This window comes from Perissodus microlepis, chromosome 6, assembly GCF_051167445.1.
Source record: "Perissodus microlepis isolate ML-2025 ecotype Zambia chromosome 6, ASM5116744v1, whole genome shotgun sequence".
In the NCBI taxonomy this organism is placed as follows: Eukaryota; Metazoa; Chordata; class Actinopteri; order Cichliformes; family Cichlidae; genus Perissodus; species Perissodus microlepis.
This window is the reverse complement of record NC_140466.1, coordinates 9,005,287-9,022,765: the sequence shown is the minus strand read 5'-3', so window position 1 is coordinate 9,022,765 and position 17,479 is coordinate 9,005,287. Positions and strand designations below refer to the sequence as shown.

At 40.8% G+C, this 17,479-nt stretch overlaps 2 protein-coding genes across 4 annotated transcripts in view; both read left to right on the top strand.

Moving 5' to 3' along the window:
• The first annotated feature begins 33 nt into the window (after positions 1-33).
• Positions 34-6,693, top strand: as3mt (arsenite methyltransferase). Of its 2 annotated transcripts, none has more exons than XM_084930561.1 (11): positions 34-803; positions 1,124-1,172; positions 2,005-2,132; positions 2,212-2,318; positions 2,640-2,745; positions 2,867-2,936; positions 3,054-3,135; positions 3,213-3,344; positions 4,013-4,152; positions 4,239-4,361; positions 5,202-6,693. In XM_084930561.1, the coding sequence occupies exons 1-11, from the start codon at positions 787-789 to the stop codon at positions 5,307-5,309; spliced, it is 1,062 nt and encodes a 353-aa protein (XP_084786687.1). In that variant the 5' UTR covers positions 34-786; the 3' UTR covers positions 5,310-6,693. The 2 variants fall into 2 exon arrangements, with proteins under 2 accessions (XP_084786687.1, XP_084786686.1); XM_084930560.1 differs by having other exon boundaries at positions 2,212-2,362; positions 2,640-2,776; positions 5,202-6,690.
• A 541-nt stretch (positions 6,694-7,234) lies between these two features.
• The window catches only part of cnnm2b (cyclin and CBS domain divalent metal cation transport mediator 2b), a 51,894-nt gene continuing 41,649 nt past the window's right edge, over positions 7,235-17,479 (top strand). For both annotated transcript variants that reach the window (XM_084930548.1, XM_084930547.1), the window contains exon 1: positions 7,235-8,901. In XM_084930548.1, coding sequence (XP_084786674.1) covers positions 7,416-8,901 — 1,486 coding nt within the window. In that variant the 5' untranslated portion in view covers positions 7,235-7,415. The remainder of the gene's footprint in view (positions 8,902-17,479) is intronic.

Genomic DNA, 17,479 nt, shown 5'->3' with positions numbered 1-17,479 from the left:
ATTGTAGAGGTCAAGGTTCCTAACAAATGGCGCTAATCAGCCACTGACTAGCTGATTGGAGTTTGTCCCAGCTGTCATTGGGTGAAAGGCAGGGTCCATCCTGGAGATGCCTGATGGCATCTCCATCCATCAGGCATATGTGTAAAGTCCCATACACATGTAATTAGGATTTTGTACAATATCACAAGCACTCCTTGCTACTTTCCCAGAAGGTTGTCTAACTTTGTCAAAATTTGAATTTTGACTTTTAGTAGCCTCCCAGAAAGGGCTATGCTGCTATGCACCTATAATGCTGTGTATGTTCCAGTTTGAAGCTGTGGCACTTTTGCCACATATAATAAAAAAGGTTTACTTGCAGGTGGACAGCTGTTTTTATTGTAAACTGATAAACCGTCACTGACCACATATGGAAGGCACCTTACCATTTAACAAGAAGGCAATATTATAATATAGTATAATATTATTATATTCTGTAACTCCCAGTTTTAATTATTTATCTATTATTATTGAGCTGAATGATTGGTGGGAGTGTCCCATGCTTCCTCTTGGAAATCCCCATGAAATCGATAGCCTTGTTTCTATTAAATTAAATTAAATCAAATGCATTTAATTAATACAGCAACAATGTGAAATGCTGTCACATTGTTGCTGTTATGTTAGGCAGTGAGGCAAGTAGAGGGCGCGCTGGTAAAACAGGAAGTGAAACGCACAGTGTTCGTTCAAAGTAAGGAAACTTGACAGCACACTGAGATTTTCCTTTACTTGGGAAGCGAACGTAATGTAACCATGGACCATGGAAAGAGGTAAAAACAGCCTAATCCTTGTGCATTGTCCAATTTCAAGCTGTAGGTGTTCTGAATTCAGCGAGTGACGTGTGTCAGGTTGAACTTTCACCTTTAATGTTGTTATGATACGTACACGGTTATTTTAAAGAAACAATAGTCATAAAGTGTCAAGTTAAAGACTAAAATAACTTGTGATCTTGTAATGTGACCTTACTTGTAACTAAAGCTACATCAGTTTAAGTCAGCAGAGAACTAGCAGTGACTTGGCGCAGGCTAACTTACTGACGTGTATTTGGAGGGCTAATCTGTAACTCATGTTTTCTTTTTTTTTTTTAAAGTACGTGTCCAAAGGGATTCTCTGATAGCACGATTCACGTGGATGTGAAGGTAAAATAACACCAGTCGGTAGTGGTACTGCTCATGACAGAGTGTTGTTAGCCTATTTTCAGTATTTATGTAACTGTTAAAACAGATCTGGCCCCTGATGAGTAAATGATCTGTTTGTACAGATCATCTGTCATTTAAAAATAAACACATGTTAGCCGTAGTTGTGCTCATTAAGGTGTCTGTCCAGCAGTTTTGTTCCATTGCTTGTATGGTCAGTTTCCAATGCAGCCTCAGAGTCAGACAGTATCAGAATCACAATCTGTATTGACATTATAGCAATGAAACATTAAACAGGGAAATTGAGGTGCAATTACCTCAGTGCAAAAGAAGAATAGAAATTAGTGTATATATACCTATCTATCTATATCTATATCTATATGTGTGTGTGTGTGTGTGTGTATATATATATATATATATATATATACAATCGTTTCCATATTGTGCTTCTCCCCGTTTGCCGGTGTTAGCTTAAATACCAAGGGTAACTACAATTGTAGACATGTAAACATGAGATCATGCTGTAAAAATGTAAACATTGTATATGTAAGTTGTATTGAATCTGGTTGTCTGTAATTTAGCAGTCTTCAGCATGTTGATGGCTGAGGGATAAAAGCTTAACAGACTAAGCTCCTTAGTCTATTATGTCTTTATGGCTCTGAAACGTCTGCCTGAAGGTAGATGTTCAAATAGTGCATCATCATGGTGAGATGGGTCCCAAAGGATTTTATTTATGTTGCTGAGACAACGGGAGCAAACAAACTGTTTATTTATAAATAAATAGTCTGCTTCATAATGAGGAGCTACTGTTACCAAGATTTCTTTGTCAAAACAGGATTATTATGGCAAGAGGCTGAAGAAAACCTCAGACCTAAAGACCAATGCCTGCGTGGCTCCAGTCCAGCCCACCCCTGACTTCATTCGCCAGGCACTGAAGAAAGTACACCCTGAAATCACTGCTAGGTTAGTGGGTTGCTGACCTCTCTGTTCTTCTAGTCACACTTCAAAATCAGTGAACTTAATATGTTTTTGTCTCCCACAGGTACTATGGCTGTGGTTTGGTTGTGCCAGAATGCTTAGAGGGCTGCAGGATACTAGACTTGGGCAGTGGAAGTGGGAGGGACTGCTATATGTTGAGTCAGCTTGTGGGTGAGAAGGGACATGTCACTGGTATTGACATGACTGATGGCCAGGTATTGAACATCCGTATCGCTGTATTGGCCTTATGATTAATCGGTGCATCCTAGCTGATGGTTAAATGATACTGAATTGAACTCAAAATATCTCCAAAACTTTATTAAAGGCTGGTAAAATCTTCTAAGTGAAAATTTTTCAACTTCTTAATTTGTAAAGACAAAACTCTGTTTTGTATGCATGCATGCCTTAAATACAACCAAAAAGTTTTGGACTTATTTAGTGATACTGATAAATTCTGATAAATACCTTTTTTTTTTTCTTTTTAAATTCCAGCTCGAGTTGGCCAGGACCTATGTAGACCATCATATGAAAGAGTTTGGTTACAAGAAGCCAAATATAAATTTTGTCCAAGGCTACATCGAAGCCTTGACCGAGGCAGGTCTGGAAAATGATTCGTTTGATGTAATTATGTAAGGTGTCTTACTAATCCTTTTTTGTGTGCAGTTTAACAATATATAATCATAGAATAACAGTTTTGAACATCTTCTGCTTTTGCTTAGCTCCAACTGTGTGGTGAATCTTTCTCCAGACAAGAGGCTGGTACTGACTGAAGCTTACAAAGTACTTAAGGTACGCTGCTTCTCATTTTTTAAATATTGTTATTAAATCTTCAATCATAAAGCTATGAGAGCAAAGCTAAGCAAATATTTACACATTTACATACACTTTCTCATTTTTCCTCATTAGGATGGTGGTGAGCTGTACTTCAGTGACATTTACAGCAATGGAACACTAACAGAGGAAATTAAAAATCACAAAGTGTTATGGGGTGCGTCTAATTAATATTCTACTGCCATAAATTGACAAGCACCCACCAGAATATCATAGTCTGTTTTATCTTTGCAGGTGAGTGCCTTGCTGGAGCACTCTGCTGGAAGGATCTCCTGCAATTGGCTGAAAAAGTGGGCTTCAGCCCCCCACGGCTGGTTACGGCCAGTGTCATCACTGTTGACAACAAGGAACTGCAGGACATTCTTGGTTTGACAGCTTTTTTACTTGCTTGACTTTTGCATTATTTGCTTGATACAGAATTACACTCAACAGCCACTTTGTTAGGTACATCTGTTCAGCTGCTTTTTAATGCAAATATCTCGTCAGTAAATCACATGACTGCAGCTCGGTGCACATAGGCATGTCGACATGGTCATGATGACCTGCTGAAGTTCAGACCGAGCATCAGAATGGGGGGGGAAAGGTGATTTAGGTAACTTTGAATGTGGCGTGGTTGTTAGTGCCAGATAAGCTGGTATGATTATTTCAGAAATAATGATCTACTGGGATTTTCCCACACAGCCATCTTTGGGGTTTACAGAGCTCTGGAAAAGAGTAAATATCCAGTGACATTCATGTCAGTTATACATACAGGCACAATCGACATGAATGATGCTATCAGAGAATCCTTTTGCACAAGTTCTTAAAGAAGAACATTTTATAGATTAACCCTACAAATAAACATTACTAAGTTAGCTTGCACTATTATATCACTGCTGGTTTTCTCCTAACCTATATTTATGTAGCTACAGTTACAACTAATGTAACATTACAAGATTCCAAGTTATTTTACATTTTGAGAGCTGCTAACCTTCTTGTATGACCTGAAATTTATTTATTTATTTTTTAATTTCAATCTTGTGTGTTTAATACAGGTGACTTCAAGTTTGTTTCTGCCACATACCGCTTGTTTAAGGTCCCCAAGGGGAACACCAAGAACTGCAAAGTCATATATAATGGGGGCATTACAGGGGCAGAGGATAGTTTCCAGTTTGACTGTCAGTACACCTTTATGGTCTGTATATTCTGAATTAGAATATACATCAGCCTTCTACTCACTTAAACTGTGCAAATGATTTCAGATTTGGATGTATTTTGTAGGCCAATGAAGTTGTGGAGGTGGATGGAGAGGTGGCCAACATACTGACACATTCCAGATTTGCAGAGGACTTTACTTTCCAGCCACTGGGGGGCCCCACTGGGCCCTGTGGAGTCAAACCTAAGGTCAGTGTTGTGTTTAAATTCTTGGATGTCTCTTTTACACATTAGGGGTCAGTATGTTTCTGGTATCAATTTGTGTGACACGCCCAGAGGGCAGAGCGCCTCTGTCAAACTGCGCTCACAAACACACATGCATGTGCTTCTGCATGCTGTACATTCTTGGACGTTCACGTACCGCTCAAACATACATACACACATGCACAAGCACAAGGTCAAGCAGCTGTCTTGGACTCATAACCAGACTGTGGAGTCATGCTGGGGAACCTTGAACAAGAAGGAATGTTCTACACTCAGCTAATAGAATACCATTTCATCAGGGCTTACAATCATTTTATGCACATACACCTCTAACAGCACCGCTTTACATTTTTTTAAAATGAGTTCTCTAATTTGTTAACCACTCATTAAAGATTTTTTTCTCTTCTGATATGAGAAATAGAAGTAAATTAAAATGGTAAAGGCTTATCAAAATCCACCTCATTATTAACAGTTTGGACAGTGTGAAGTCTCGTCTGAAAGAGTTTTCTGTAATCACTACAGCAGTGTGCCGATAATAGTAATAAAAAAGTATTTGGTCTTATTCATGGAAAGAACAGCTGCTTTGAAATTGTGACTTAATGAACAACCAGCGGCTGATAAAGGAAGCAAAGGGCCATAAAAAGACTCCATGTAGAAGAGCTGGTGTTCTGTTATAATGTACCGTAATAGTACCTGGATTCACTTCTTCAATTTTGTGACCTTGCTTACAGTGATTTGGGATGAAACACAAATGTTACATGATACATACTTGTAACTGGGTGCTTGTTCTTATAATGCTTCTGCTTGGCTGAATTATTCATACAGGCTGGCATTGAGGACCCTTTTGAGCTGGCCCTGAAGTTGGGTGTGCAAGGCCCTGCATCAGCCACTGGGGGATGCTGCAGCACACAGTCTGCTGGCTGCTGCAAATGATGGTGGGAAGAGCACAAAGAAACAGGCTCAGCTTCCTGCCTACCAATAATGTCTACATGTTTGGTGAACTTCCATGAGTATTAATTCATTCATTTTAATTAAACACAATCATGTTCCTCATATATGACCTCACAACTTCATTACATTGACAAACAATAAACACCTTGTGGGTAGATCATAATTTAATAGATACTGGTTGCTCAAACAACTTCACCCACCCAGTGTATAATGGAGACATCTCAGCTGGTCAAGTTTTAGTTTCACTTTGGAACACCCTGCATTGCAATTACACAAAGCCATCATTTGCTTCACATACTGAATGACTATGTGAAGGACTACAAGTGTATGGCCCGCAGAGAAATGAGTTCTGCTGATGACTTTAAAATGTTTTATTGTGTAATCAAAGTGTTTGTATTTGAAGTTGCTTCAAGTGCATATGAGCCAATTTAAGGAGCCAGCATATGATTTAGGGCCATAAAGAAAAGAAATCTCACATCAAATAATTTTAGTTTGTCTTATCAGAGTGAGGTGGTTGTTAAATTGTACCAACTATTTTTTTTAATTAAGGTTAGGGTGGTTTATTTTGCTATAATGTCAAAGAAAATAGTTAAAATTGAAGAGATATGCTCCCTGCTTCTAGTTTTCAGCGGTACTATCCATTGGTTTTGACTGAACTGTTGTTGAATCAAGGGTGATTAGAAGCCACATAACATTTTTGAAGTCTGACACTGGCCCACAGGCCACATGTTGAGTACCTAGGCTATAAATTATCTTGCGCAAACAAGATAACAATATCACTTTGAGGGGTTTAAGGGTTCTGCAAGTGCTCCCAGTTAATATGTTATGAAAGGATTAAATATGGTAACAATTCATTAACATAATTATATTGTATAGATAAAAGGAAAACTTTAGTAAGGTAAAATAAAAATGCAACAAATTTAAAACCTTTTAACAACCATGAGCAGTATTAAGAAGAGCAACTTCTTCATTTGTGCTTCATTTTGTCATATGCCTGCTTAGTCTAATTATTTTTTTACCCATAAAACTGACATTGTTTATTCACACAATACTTTTTACTTCCCTTAAAACCTGTGTTTTAGTAAATCGGTGCTTAATTGTTTTGCAGACTGGCTTTAAGATATGCTTCAACAAAAGTGTACAAATTATTTCTCATTATTGTGATGGTTATGTGTTATTTCTGATAAAACACAATAAATATTAATTAATGAAATGACTCTTCTATTTTCATCTTTGCTCCTATGATGTAGTGCATTATTTCTAAAGGTACAAATGCACATTTGTATTTGGGAAAAGCTTTGATTAAGGGGACCAGTTCAAGCCATGGTGGTCAGGATCTCTCACTTTAGTTTCATTTTAAGTTTAAAGGGGGAAAAGATAACTAGGCTAATAAGAGATAATTGTATTAAAGAAATTGTTTTTTGTATTACACATCTCAATGACGTACATGTATATGTGTTTAACGGTTTTGACAACTTTAACCTCTTCAAGTTAGTCAGTCTAAGAACATATTACTGTCCACTGTAATACCTATCATTGAGACATGATATAGATAGTGCTTCGGAGTTTCAGCATGCAGTATGATGCAATGCGTTAGGAGGAAAACAAATTAACATGTCACAACCTTTGATAGTCTCTATATAGATAAAACATGTTGTAGTATTTATTTTAGTTAACCTTTAATCTTTGCACGTGCTGTTTTCAAACATTTAGACCGGGTATTGTGGTTGTCTTTTCTAGCATGATATGTTTTAAGAAGTCACGAGTAAAGTCCTATCTGTCTACTAACATGAGGTACACTTGTTTTGGAATTTGATTCGCCAAGGAGGCTGCGGACGCCCCGCCTCCCGGCCAGCGGAACCTCCCGATTGGTTGTCGCCGTCGCCTGTATCGGGGACACCAGGGGAGGCACGAGTTGGCCCGTAAGCCTGCGCTCGCGAGTCATCAGTGTCGGACACGTAGTGGGAACGAGCAGGTCCCGATGCACAAGTCACGGCAACCCTGGGCGGAGATGAAGGCGGACTCCGACTGGCTCTGATTTTTAAAAGCCCTTTTCATTCAGGAGGTTGGTTGCCAGTTGTTATCAATATGGCAGAACCGTTATCCCAAGCACCCACCGCTGCAAAAATGGCGTCACTTAACCGGGTCCGAGCTTTGGCGATGATTTTCTTAACTGTCACTGGCTGCTGTGTCACCCCGACAAGTGGCAAGGAAGGGTCCGAGGAGACCGTCATCATAGGGCTCCGACTGGAGGACACGGACGACATTTCCTTCATGGATAAGGGCTACCTGAGGGTGAGTGAGCGCTCTCGGGTAAAATTAAGAGTGTACGGGCAGAACATCAACAACGAGACCTGGTCCAAAATTGCTTTCACGGAACATGAGCGGAGCCGGGCGATTGGGAGCATTGACAGCTCCTCGGGGGATAACCAGAGCCAGGAGGACTCGTCCGGCTTGCATCCCTGTGGTTTTAGGACTTCGGATATAATGATATTGCCCTACATCATCCTGAATCGAAAGACATCCGGTATAGTTGAAATTGAGGTCAAACCTCTGCGAAAGACGGAGAGGAGTAAAACGTATTACCTTTGCATCGCCACCTCGTCACCAGCCGTGGCCGGGATGCACGACCCGCGGACGGAGAACACCTGGATCTACCACGATGGGGATGACACCAAAGTGATAGTGGTGGAGGAGAAAAAGTTTCTGCTGCCTTTCTGGCTCCAGGTCATCTTCATCTCCATGTTGCTTTGCCTGTCCGGTATGTTCAGCGGGCTGAACCTGGGGCTCATGGCTCTGGACCCCATGGAGCTCCAGATAGTGCAGAACTGCGGGACGGAAAGGGAGAAGAATTACGCCAAAAAAATAGAGCCGGTCAGGAGCCAAGGGAATTATTTGCTATGCTCTCTTCTGCTCGGGAACGTGTTAGTGAACACCACGCTAACCATCTTGCTGGATGATATCGCCGGTTCGGGCTTGATTGCTGTTGTCATGTCCACCATCGGTATAGTCATTTTTGGGGAAATTGTGCCACAGGCCATCTGCTCCAGGCACGGCCTCGCTGTGGGAGCCAACACCATATTCCTCACCAAGTTCTTCATGCTGCTTACCTTCCCTGCGTCCTACCCAGTCAGTAAGCTGCTGGACTACCTGCTCGGACAGGAGATAGGAACCGTGTACAACAGAGAGAAGCTTCTGGAGATGCTGCGCGTCACGGACCCCTACAACGATCTGGTGAAAGAGGAGCTGAACATCATCCAGGGCGCGCTGGAGCTCAGGACTAAGACTGTAGAGGACGTGATGACGCCGCTGAGGGATTGCTTCATGATTCCTGGGGATGCAACGCTGGACTTCAATACCATGTCCGAGATAATGAAGAGCGGCTACACGCGCATCCCCGTTTTCGAGGGCGAGAGGTCCAATATAGTGGATCTGCTCTTGGTCAAGGACCTGGCCTTCGTGGACCCGGATGATTGCACTCCGCTCAAAACCATCACAAAGTTTTACAGCCACCCGTTGCATTTTGTGTTCAATGACACCAAGCTTGACGCAATGCTGGAGGAGTTTAAAAAAGGTAAGAGAGTTTTGCATCAACCTTTGACACCTGGAATGTGTTAAAGGTTGATGTCTGTTCTAGGCAGGTCTTTCACATGACCACTCTCTTTGTTGGATAAGGCAAGGTAGATACATGAGTTATGTAATCGTTTATGATGCAAGGAGTCACTGAGTGCATGTGGTGTATCTATAGGTCAAATGTCTAAAATCAGATATTGAGCAATAAAAAGAAGGAAGAGGAATTCCTCAATAAATTTCTTGTACTGAAGGAAAAAGAGGTGGGGGAGGTAGCAGCAAAGGTTCTTTCCCCCTCAGACGACACTGAATCTGCCACAGGTGTAGTTGCCACATCTTCACAGGTCACTTCCTGTAAAGCGGAGAAGCAGGTGTCCTTATCATTCTCCATCACTTCCATTAAGTGTTAATGTTCACACTCTCTCTCTCTCCTCCTGCTTTTCCTCCTCATGCCTTGCCCTCCTCCTATTCAACCCTTTTCACACTTTCCCATTCCTTTCATCTCTCCCTCTCTCTCATTTGTAAATGCATTAGGACATGTGGGAATAGTGCAACAGCAGCGCTGAGGTTATCAGGTGGGGGCATCTTGTTTGAGAACCTGCTTAAATCCCTGTCTGCCTCTCATGCGCTTGCTTCAGAGTGATGGTGGCGATAACTCTTTTTTTGTCCAATCCTGGAATGCAGTCGTGTGGATAATGAATAACAACCTCTAACACCCTCAAGCCCCCCGTGTGCTGTGTGTATTTGTATGCGCATGGTGTTTGAGAAAGATGTTTACCTCACCCACGGTTTATCTGATGTTTTGCATAGCCAACCCCCTCACTGTTGTTGCTTCTGACTAAGTTATTCCTGGAAAGGGTTTGTAGATTTGGTGCTGGACTGGACTGATGCATACACAGACACACCTGTCAGCAGCTGATTTATGAACTCTTAAAACTAGGGAAAAAAAACATGACTGTTGTGCGCTTATTAGAATATTCGCTTCACTTTAAGAGGATTAATTGGGAGGAAAAACAGAACAAATCAGCGAGCTCCATTACCAGAAATTAGGTGTAGTTCCTCTGCCAAATTAGTATTACATAATATACTATTTGGGGAGGGGGGTGTTTGTTTATTTATTTTCATTACAGCTGACTAGTCACAGACATGCACCAGTTTTCTGAGTCAACAGAGAAAGTTCACCATCCTGTTATATTATCAGGATACTAAGATCAGCAAATATTTGCAATTTCTTTTTATTATTACATATCTCTGTTGTGATTGTAGTAGACATCTGATGACTAAGATTTTGTGTGTTACAACCATTTAGTGAATATTTGAATGTTTGTGTTACTTGTGTTCCTGTGTGTGTGTGTGTTTGTGTGTGTGTGTGTGCTACACAATGGCGCTGAATCCACAAGTCATTTCATTGATAAGTAATATTGCAGAACATTAACTGGGAACTGTTTTGGTGGAGATATCATCTGAATTTCAGGAGTGGGACCACTCCTCCTTCACGCCCCCTCCGGCCTCAGGCTATAAAAGCCCCCCTCCTCCAATACCTGCTGTTCTCATTTTCATGCCCCACCCTTCCCCCTCATTTTCCCCTATCTTCTCCTCTTCTCCTCTCTTCCTTTCCTTCATTCATTTCTCGTTAGTACATGGGGATCTGCCCGGCCCGAGAGCCGTCGCCAGTCCCCTTCGAGGCCTTCCCCAAACCGCAGCACCAGTCACACTTCCTCATCTCTCATCGCCCATCGTTACCGGGGATGTGGTCCCTGCTAGTGAAAAGAAAATAATTGGGTTGTTGATTCATTAGTCACCATATTTCAGTGACACAGAAACTTGTGTGAAGTGTTTATTTTTGTAAGGTAGCAACATTTTCTTCTTAAGGAAGGAAAATGTGCCATGCTCTGATGGAGATTTAGTGATTAATAATTACACTCCTGCACAATTTGTTTAGACAAAAAACAATAAACTAAGACAAACAGTTTTCTACTCTTTTTAATTAGATGCATATTTTTCTGTCTATCCACTTTCTTAACTCCTTATCCAGTTCAGGGCCATGCAAGCCTGGAGCTTATCCCAACTGTCATGGGATAAGAGGTGGGGTACAACCTTGACTGGTCACCCATCTATCACAGAGAGAAAAGGACAGCCGCTTATGCTTCCAGGCAATTTAGAATCACTAATTAGCCTAATGAGAATGGAGCGATCCCACACAGGCGCAGGGACAACATCCACATACCAAACAAAAAAAGATGCCAGGCAGCTGACAGTCTCAAATCCAGGGCCCTCTTGCTGTGAGGCGATATTCATAACCACTGCACCACTGTTCCACTCGTGCTTAGTTTGCTTTAGAGTCATTCCTCAATTTGTGCACAAGCTGCAGATGTGGTCGGAGTTTAAAACATCTGCATGCACCTCATTAAATATCCCGGGGCATCGGTTCATGTTCCGTCCTCAGCATCCAAACACTTGCTACATACCTAACACTGAGTTTATGTTTAAATAAAAGCTGCTGCCTAAGCAGCCATGACATACTTTGGTTTGAAATACTTAAAAAGAGACAATTAATAAAATAATGTGAAGTTTTTCTCTGTAGAAGTATTTTGCCCGTTAGCAGAGAGAGTGTCTTGTTGCATAATGATGCTTTAAATAATTCAGCTCCATTCATCTCAGATATGTTTGTAAATGGGTAACCGGGTGTATCTGTTTGCAGTAGTTAGTGGCAATTTGTGAATTCTGTTCACATACTCCCACTAAAAGGCGCATACATTAAGTTTTCGCATCATTACACCTGCATACTTAATCATAAACACTCAGCTCTGGAGGGTATAGCGTCTGTGCTGCTGGCAGTGCACCAGAGGGGAATTCAAGGGAGGCAAGTCATAAGAAACTGCTGTGGGGAGGCCTGCGGGGTCAAAGTTTCCCGTCAATCTGGCTCTGTTCACAGCACACACTCAGTTCAAAGTGCTTTGTATTGTAAGTCATTGTTAATTAATTTGATGCCGCTTGCGGAGCCGCATAGTCGTTTGGAGTCGGTTACAAAAAAAAAAAGAAACAGTCCCAAAACATGCTGCTCACGGTAGAGACTGTGTTAGAGCAGATGGTTCTGCTTTGCATTGGATCAGAACTTTTTTCATAAGTTGGTTCCTCTTCACAGTTATGGATTTGTAAGAGAGGATTTCAGACTGTGCAGCATTACATAATTCACCGTGATGCTGATTCTACTCTTTGTTAAGGTTTAAAAACATTCTCAGAAGTGCTCATTTTACTTGAAATTTAGAGAAGCCACCATAATCAATGTGCCCCTGCTTATGTTTTACCCAACTCCATCGAGGTCCTAGGTCAAGGGTTACAGTGAGATTCATACAGGAGGTGTTTAATGCAGGCAGACACACTTCTGGAAACTTCTGACCCTTCATTAATTGCTCTCCATCTGCGACTGCAACAATTACTGTCATCTGGGGGTTTCTTGTCAAGCTGCAGCTTTACCCGTTAATGAGTGGGTCAGTGAGTGCCTTTTGGGACAAAACCAAGTAGCTGGGGCAAAAACAGGAATTTAGCTGCCCTTCTGGTTTCCAGTTATGTGCGATATTCCTGAAAGTGCAAGTTAGTCACCCCTTCACATACAGTGTTCCAAGCTTTTTGAGAGGAGGAATGGATTTACCGTAGGCATGAGAGCTCAAATCAGGTTGCACACATGTTCCTCTACACCACTCTGCTTTCTGATTCTGGGGAAGCCGGGCCACTCGTGCAGCATCAGATGCACGGGCACTTAGAGTCAGTTTATCTTATCTCCTATTTTCAAATCGCGTGTGTGATTGATGTGGTTATTCTCCTGCGTGGTGGTGATGAAAAATGTTATTTCACGTGCATACTGTTTAGTCATGCCTACAAGCTATCATGCCACATTCTTCTTTCAAAGCACAGCACTCATCTGCAAACCTTTTCTGCTGTTAAATGAGTAAAAGTTAATTCCACCGTGGTCTTTCCAATTCAACCACTGTTTCATAGCCCAGACTGCACTGTATTCTTCACTGTTTTAGAGTAAAAGTCCCCAGTGTAAAAGAACCTACATGAGAACTGGCACGACTTGAACTAGTTCCCTAATTGCTGCAATATAGGCCAATCTATGCTTAATTCAGATTCAGCAGCCTTGCAGGCTCTTTGCTTAGGACTTTGTCTTAAAGTGAAACTCATTTTTTCTCTTTTGGGCCTTGTTGAAATACTGACAGCAGTTTGTGTGTGTTGTGTTTTTTTTAATGTTTTTATTCTTTCTGGGGGTTTGTGTGGAGCATGTCATAGCAAATGTCTAAAAAGCGTGATGGATTGTTTGCCTGGTAACCCTCGGTTTTTAACGCTGCATCAAGTGTTGGGATTAAATGACATCATGTTGGTAAGAACACTTAATGTTTCCTGATGAGGGACACCCCTTTGAACTCAGCGTGACTTCTTCTGCCAGCCGCTCACTTTATCAGAACTAATTACCTCGAATCAAAGGTTGTCTGCATTTCACTATACTTGGTATTACAGAAGACGGCATCGGCTGCAGATTTTCTCTCCGGTGGAATGTAATATCATTTAAAAAAAAAACAACACTCTGCATTTGAGTGTCGCAAGTACTTGTTACCTCCAGCGTAACATAGTGTGTTCATTTATAAACAAATTTATGTATTATTTAAACACTTATCTTTTTATAATCATATCACTTGTGATTTCTGCTTATTTGTTCAGGCGCCTGTCTGCATGGTTTATAAGAACAAAAATGATTCGCTTGTTGTAAACATATTCCTCTGTTTCTGCAACCCTTTTAGGAGGTCTTTGAGAAAGAAGCCAGAAAACCTCTGTTGTAGTAACCTGTTGTTTGGTAACTTCTTGTCTGTGACTCAGTTTAAAGGCCCACACAAGTTGTTAATGCGTGTTTTAGCCCGTTTACTAAAAGCGATGAATAACTCACTGCCGCCAGATTTTCCGGCTCTGGACGTAGTTTTGGAGAAGCCTGCTGAAAGCGCATTATGTAATCCGTCACGATGAAATTTTCATTGCTTTTCTTTCTATTAAGACAGCACCTGACAAAGGATTTTTCTAGTTCACTAGTTGCCGTTAATTCATGCGGTTAGTTCACTTATTGTTGCTGATTGAACCAGACAAGTCATTTATTAACTTAATCATTTGGGAATACCAGAAAATTGTTTGAGTTTTTGAGAAAGTAGAGTTTATATATAGTAAGCACAGTACTACATTATGGAGAATTATTTAATAACTACCCTTTAAAGGCCACGTGCTGACAACACCTGAAAAAGCATTGGTAATCTTCATGTGTTGAGGTAACCAGGATGCAGCATGATTATCTAATGTGAGAGGGACTGACCAGGCCCACTGAACACTTACATGTATATACTTACATGTTTTACATGATAAGCTGTCTTTGAGGTTAATGAATAAAGTGCAAAAGTAGGGATATCATTTATGGTCTCAAAATGATCGCAGACCTGAATAAAGAGTTGATGTAAAGAAAAATGTCTATCTGTGGCTGATCTGTGGTCATATGAGCTAGTATACTGTACTGCTTAAAGCCTTGATTATACCAAGTTGTGGACATAGACATGGACAGCTGGAGACACCATGGCTGAGTAGCTATTCCTATTATACTTATAATACTTATCCTATTATACTTACTTAAAGGTGTGCATGCATAACAGTTGATGGCTTAGATAAGACACACAAAAAACCAGACAGGGATTCGGACATCTGCACAGATCCTTGCGCAGACCGTCCAGTGAGGAAATTATTGTCTGTCATATCCCAACAGACCCTAACAGACTTGAGTGTGTTACATTAACACATTCTGAACTATTGTGGAACAGATCCTCTCCCTTAATTCCACATTGTGTTCACCAGCAATTTGCGCAGATCATATGCTTTCAGGTGCTGGAAAAACATTTTTTAAAAATGGTAAACAATGGCATTAAGACTCCTTACTGAAAAAAGCTGAGGATGGAAATGCTGTAGAAAGAACAGAACTAGAAAGCATTCACTAGAAAGTACTTTGTGTATATATGCACAATGGCGTGCAGAGATGCAGAACTGGATGATACGAGAAGAGAAGCTACGTGTGAGTAAATGCATCCACCATCTCATGGATTACTGGCCACCTGGCAGACAGGTCATAGTATGTGAGACTGAGCGGTGCTCTGTCTGATTTGGTGATGTGTACTAAAGCAGCTGTGCAGAAAGGTCTCTGTGCTGTCTCCATTGCTGTTCACATTGTACACCTGCAGTTCATGCCAGATATAGAGATGCTGTAACAGTTCTGTAGTTGTTGGATGTTTATGTGGCAGAAGGAGGAGGGCAAAGAACTAGTTAATGATTTTGTGTAACTGTCTGAGAGGAACTGTCTGCTTCTTAATATGAATAAGACCAGAAAGATGGTTATTGACTTCAGAAGGAAGAGGATGGCTACATGACCCGTGTCTATCACGGGACAGGATACTGACGTAGTACAGATGTATAAGTACCTGGGCTGAACTGGAGGCTATATACTAAAAGGGAATGAGCAGACTTTAGTTCCTAAGGAAGCTGAGAGCCTTCAATCTGTCAATCAAAACAAAGGTGATTATTTTTTTTATCAGTTAATTGTGGTGAGCACGGTGGACTTTGCTGTGGTTTGCTGGGAAATCATCATCAGGTGGTGACACCAACAGAACAAACTGATTAGTAAGGCCGGCTCTGTTACTGGCTGCAAATTGGAACTTGTGGAGCTGGTGTAGCGAGGAGGTCACTGTTATCCATCATGGATAATCCTGACCACCCTCTGCACCACTTAAACTCTGTAATACACTATATTTGTCTGGCAGAGAGGCATGTCCCGTATATTATTATCATTATTATAGATCCCCTTCCTGTGTTTTTGTCAGTGCCCCTGTCTCTAAATAATGTATCAAAGCAAGTCTCACTACATCTTCCCCTACCCTTCTCTGATAAATCAACCCAACACTCGTCTCCATCTGCTCCATCATGCCTATTTAAACTCATCCACCGTCACTACCTCTCCTAATCGCATCCTCACTATTATATCGGTCTCCCTCTCATTCAAACTCATGTATTCTGACTTTCATTCCTCTTCTCTCCACCTTTCCAGGCTCTCTTCCGCCTGCTCCCTACTCCAACTATAGATCGCAGTGTTGTCTGCGAACATCATAGTCTACAAAGTTTTTTTCCTGACGTCATCTATAAATCTCTTCATCACCATTGCAAACAAGAAGGGGCCCAGAGCCGATCTTTGATGTAATGCTACTCCGCCTTTCACTCGAACCCATCTGTCACTTCTACTGCACACCTCACCACTCTCTTGCTGTCCTCATACATGTCCTGCTCCACACTCACGTACTTCTCAGCCGCTCCTGACTTCCTTATGCAGTACCACAGTTCCTCTCTTGGCACGCTGTGATATGCTTTCTCTAGATCCACAAAGACACAGTGCTCCTCCTGGCCTTCTCTAATAGCAAACATCACATTTGTTGGCTGAAGAAAAACATTTGATTAAAAACCAAACAAACTGACATTTTCTATTAGCATTGCTTATACTTGCACATTGTTTGAGTTTGATTTTTCATAACTGTTTAGGCTCCAGGGTAACACAATTGTGAAAAAAAAATGACGATGATGTAATGGTTACTAGATTTTGTAATGCAAATATAAAGACTTTGTAAGTTCATTTTCATAAACTCATTAAATGGATGAAAACCAGCTGTAGCCAAAATCTCACTTATTGTACTTCCCAAGCAGTGAAGTCAAGTTGGTTAGTTACTTGTGACATCCACGAATGCAGAAATGTAGAATTTCTGTCAATTCAGAATAAAAGTTGGTGTGAGACTGTGCAGTAAATGTAAATGTAATTAATACCGATCGTTCCAAAAAGCTGATGTATTAGCAATTTGTGCTCAAATGTTCAGTTCAATTCAATTTTATGTATACAGCGCCAAATCACAACAACAGTCACCTGAAGGTGTTTAGCGTTGTTTTTTGTGTCTGTTGTTTGAATTTGTTGTCATTCACCAGTCAACTCTGTGCACATTTGTGTGAAAAATCCGAGCTGGCCACGCTATGACCCGCCAACAATGTCAGGGTACAGAAATTCAGTGATTTTTCTTTTTTTTTTAAATCTTTGACATTAATCTACTGCTAGTAAACAAGTCTAAACCCTGTTTGCAAGCTGTAAAAAAATGTTGACATTGCTCAAGTCTGTTTCTGCTTTATTGCCCAATTTAATTTATTAGACAAGTAATCAAAAACGAAATGCATTTTAATTACAGTAACTGCAATAAGCTACATTGATGATGAAGAATAAAAACATTTATTCTTCATCATCAATGAAGAATAAATTCATTACAAGTTAACTAGTAATCTGTAACTTATTACAAAAAAAACAAACTTTTCCCAACAATGAATGGATGCACTGTTGACCTTTGCAGATTTTGATATTGACTGGGTTGAACTCTTGAGTTTGTTGCGTTGCAAGACTAGTTTTTGAATTGCCCCACATTCTTCAGATTCTGGTACAACATGGAGTAGGCTTTTAAGACCCGATTAGTACA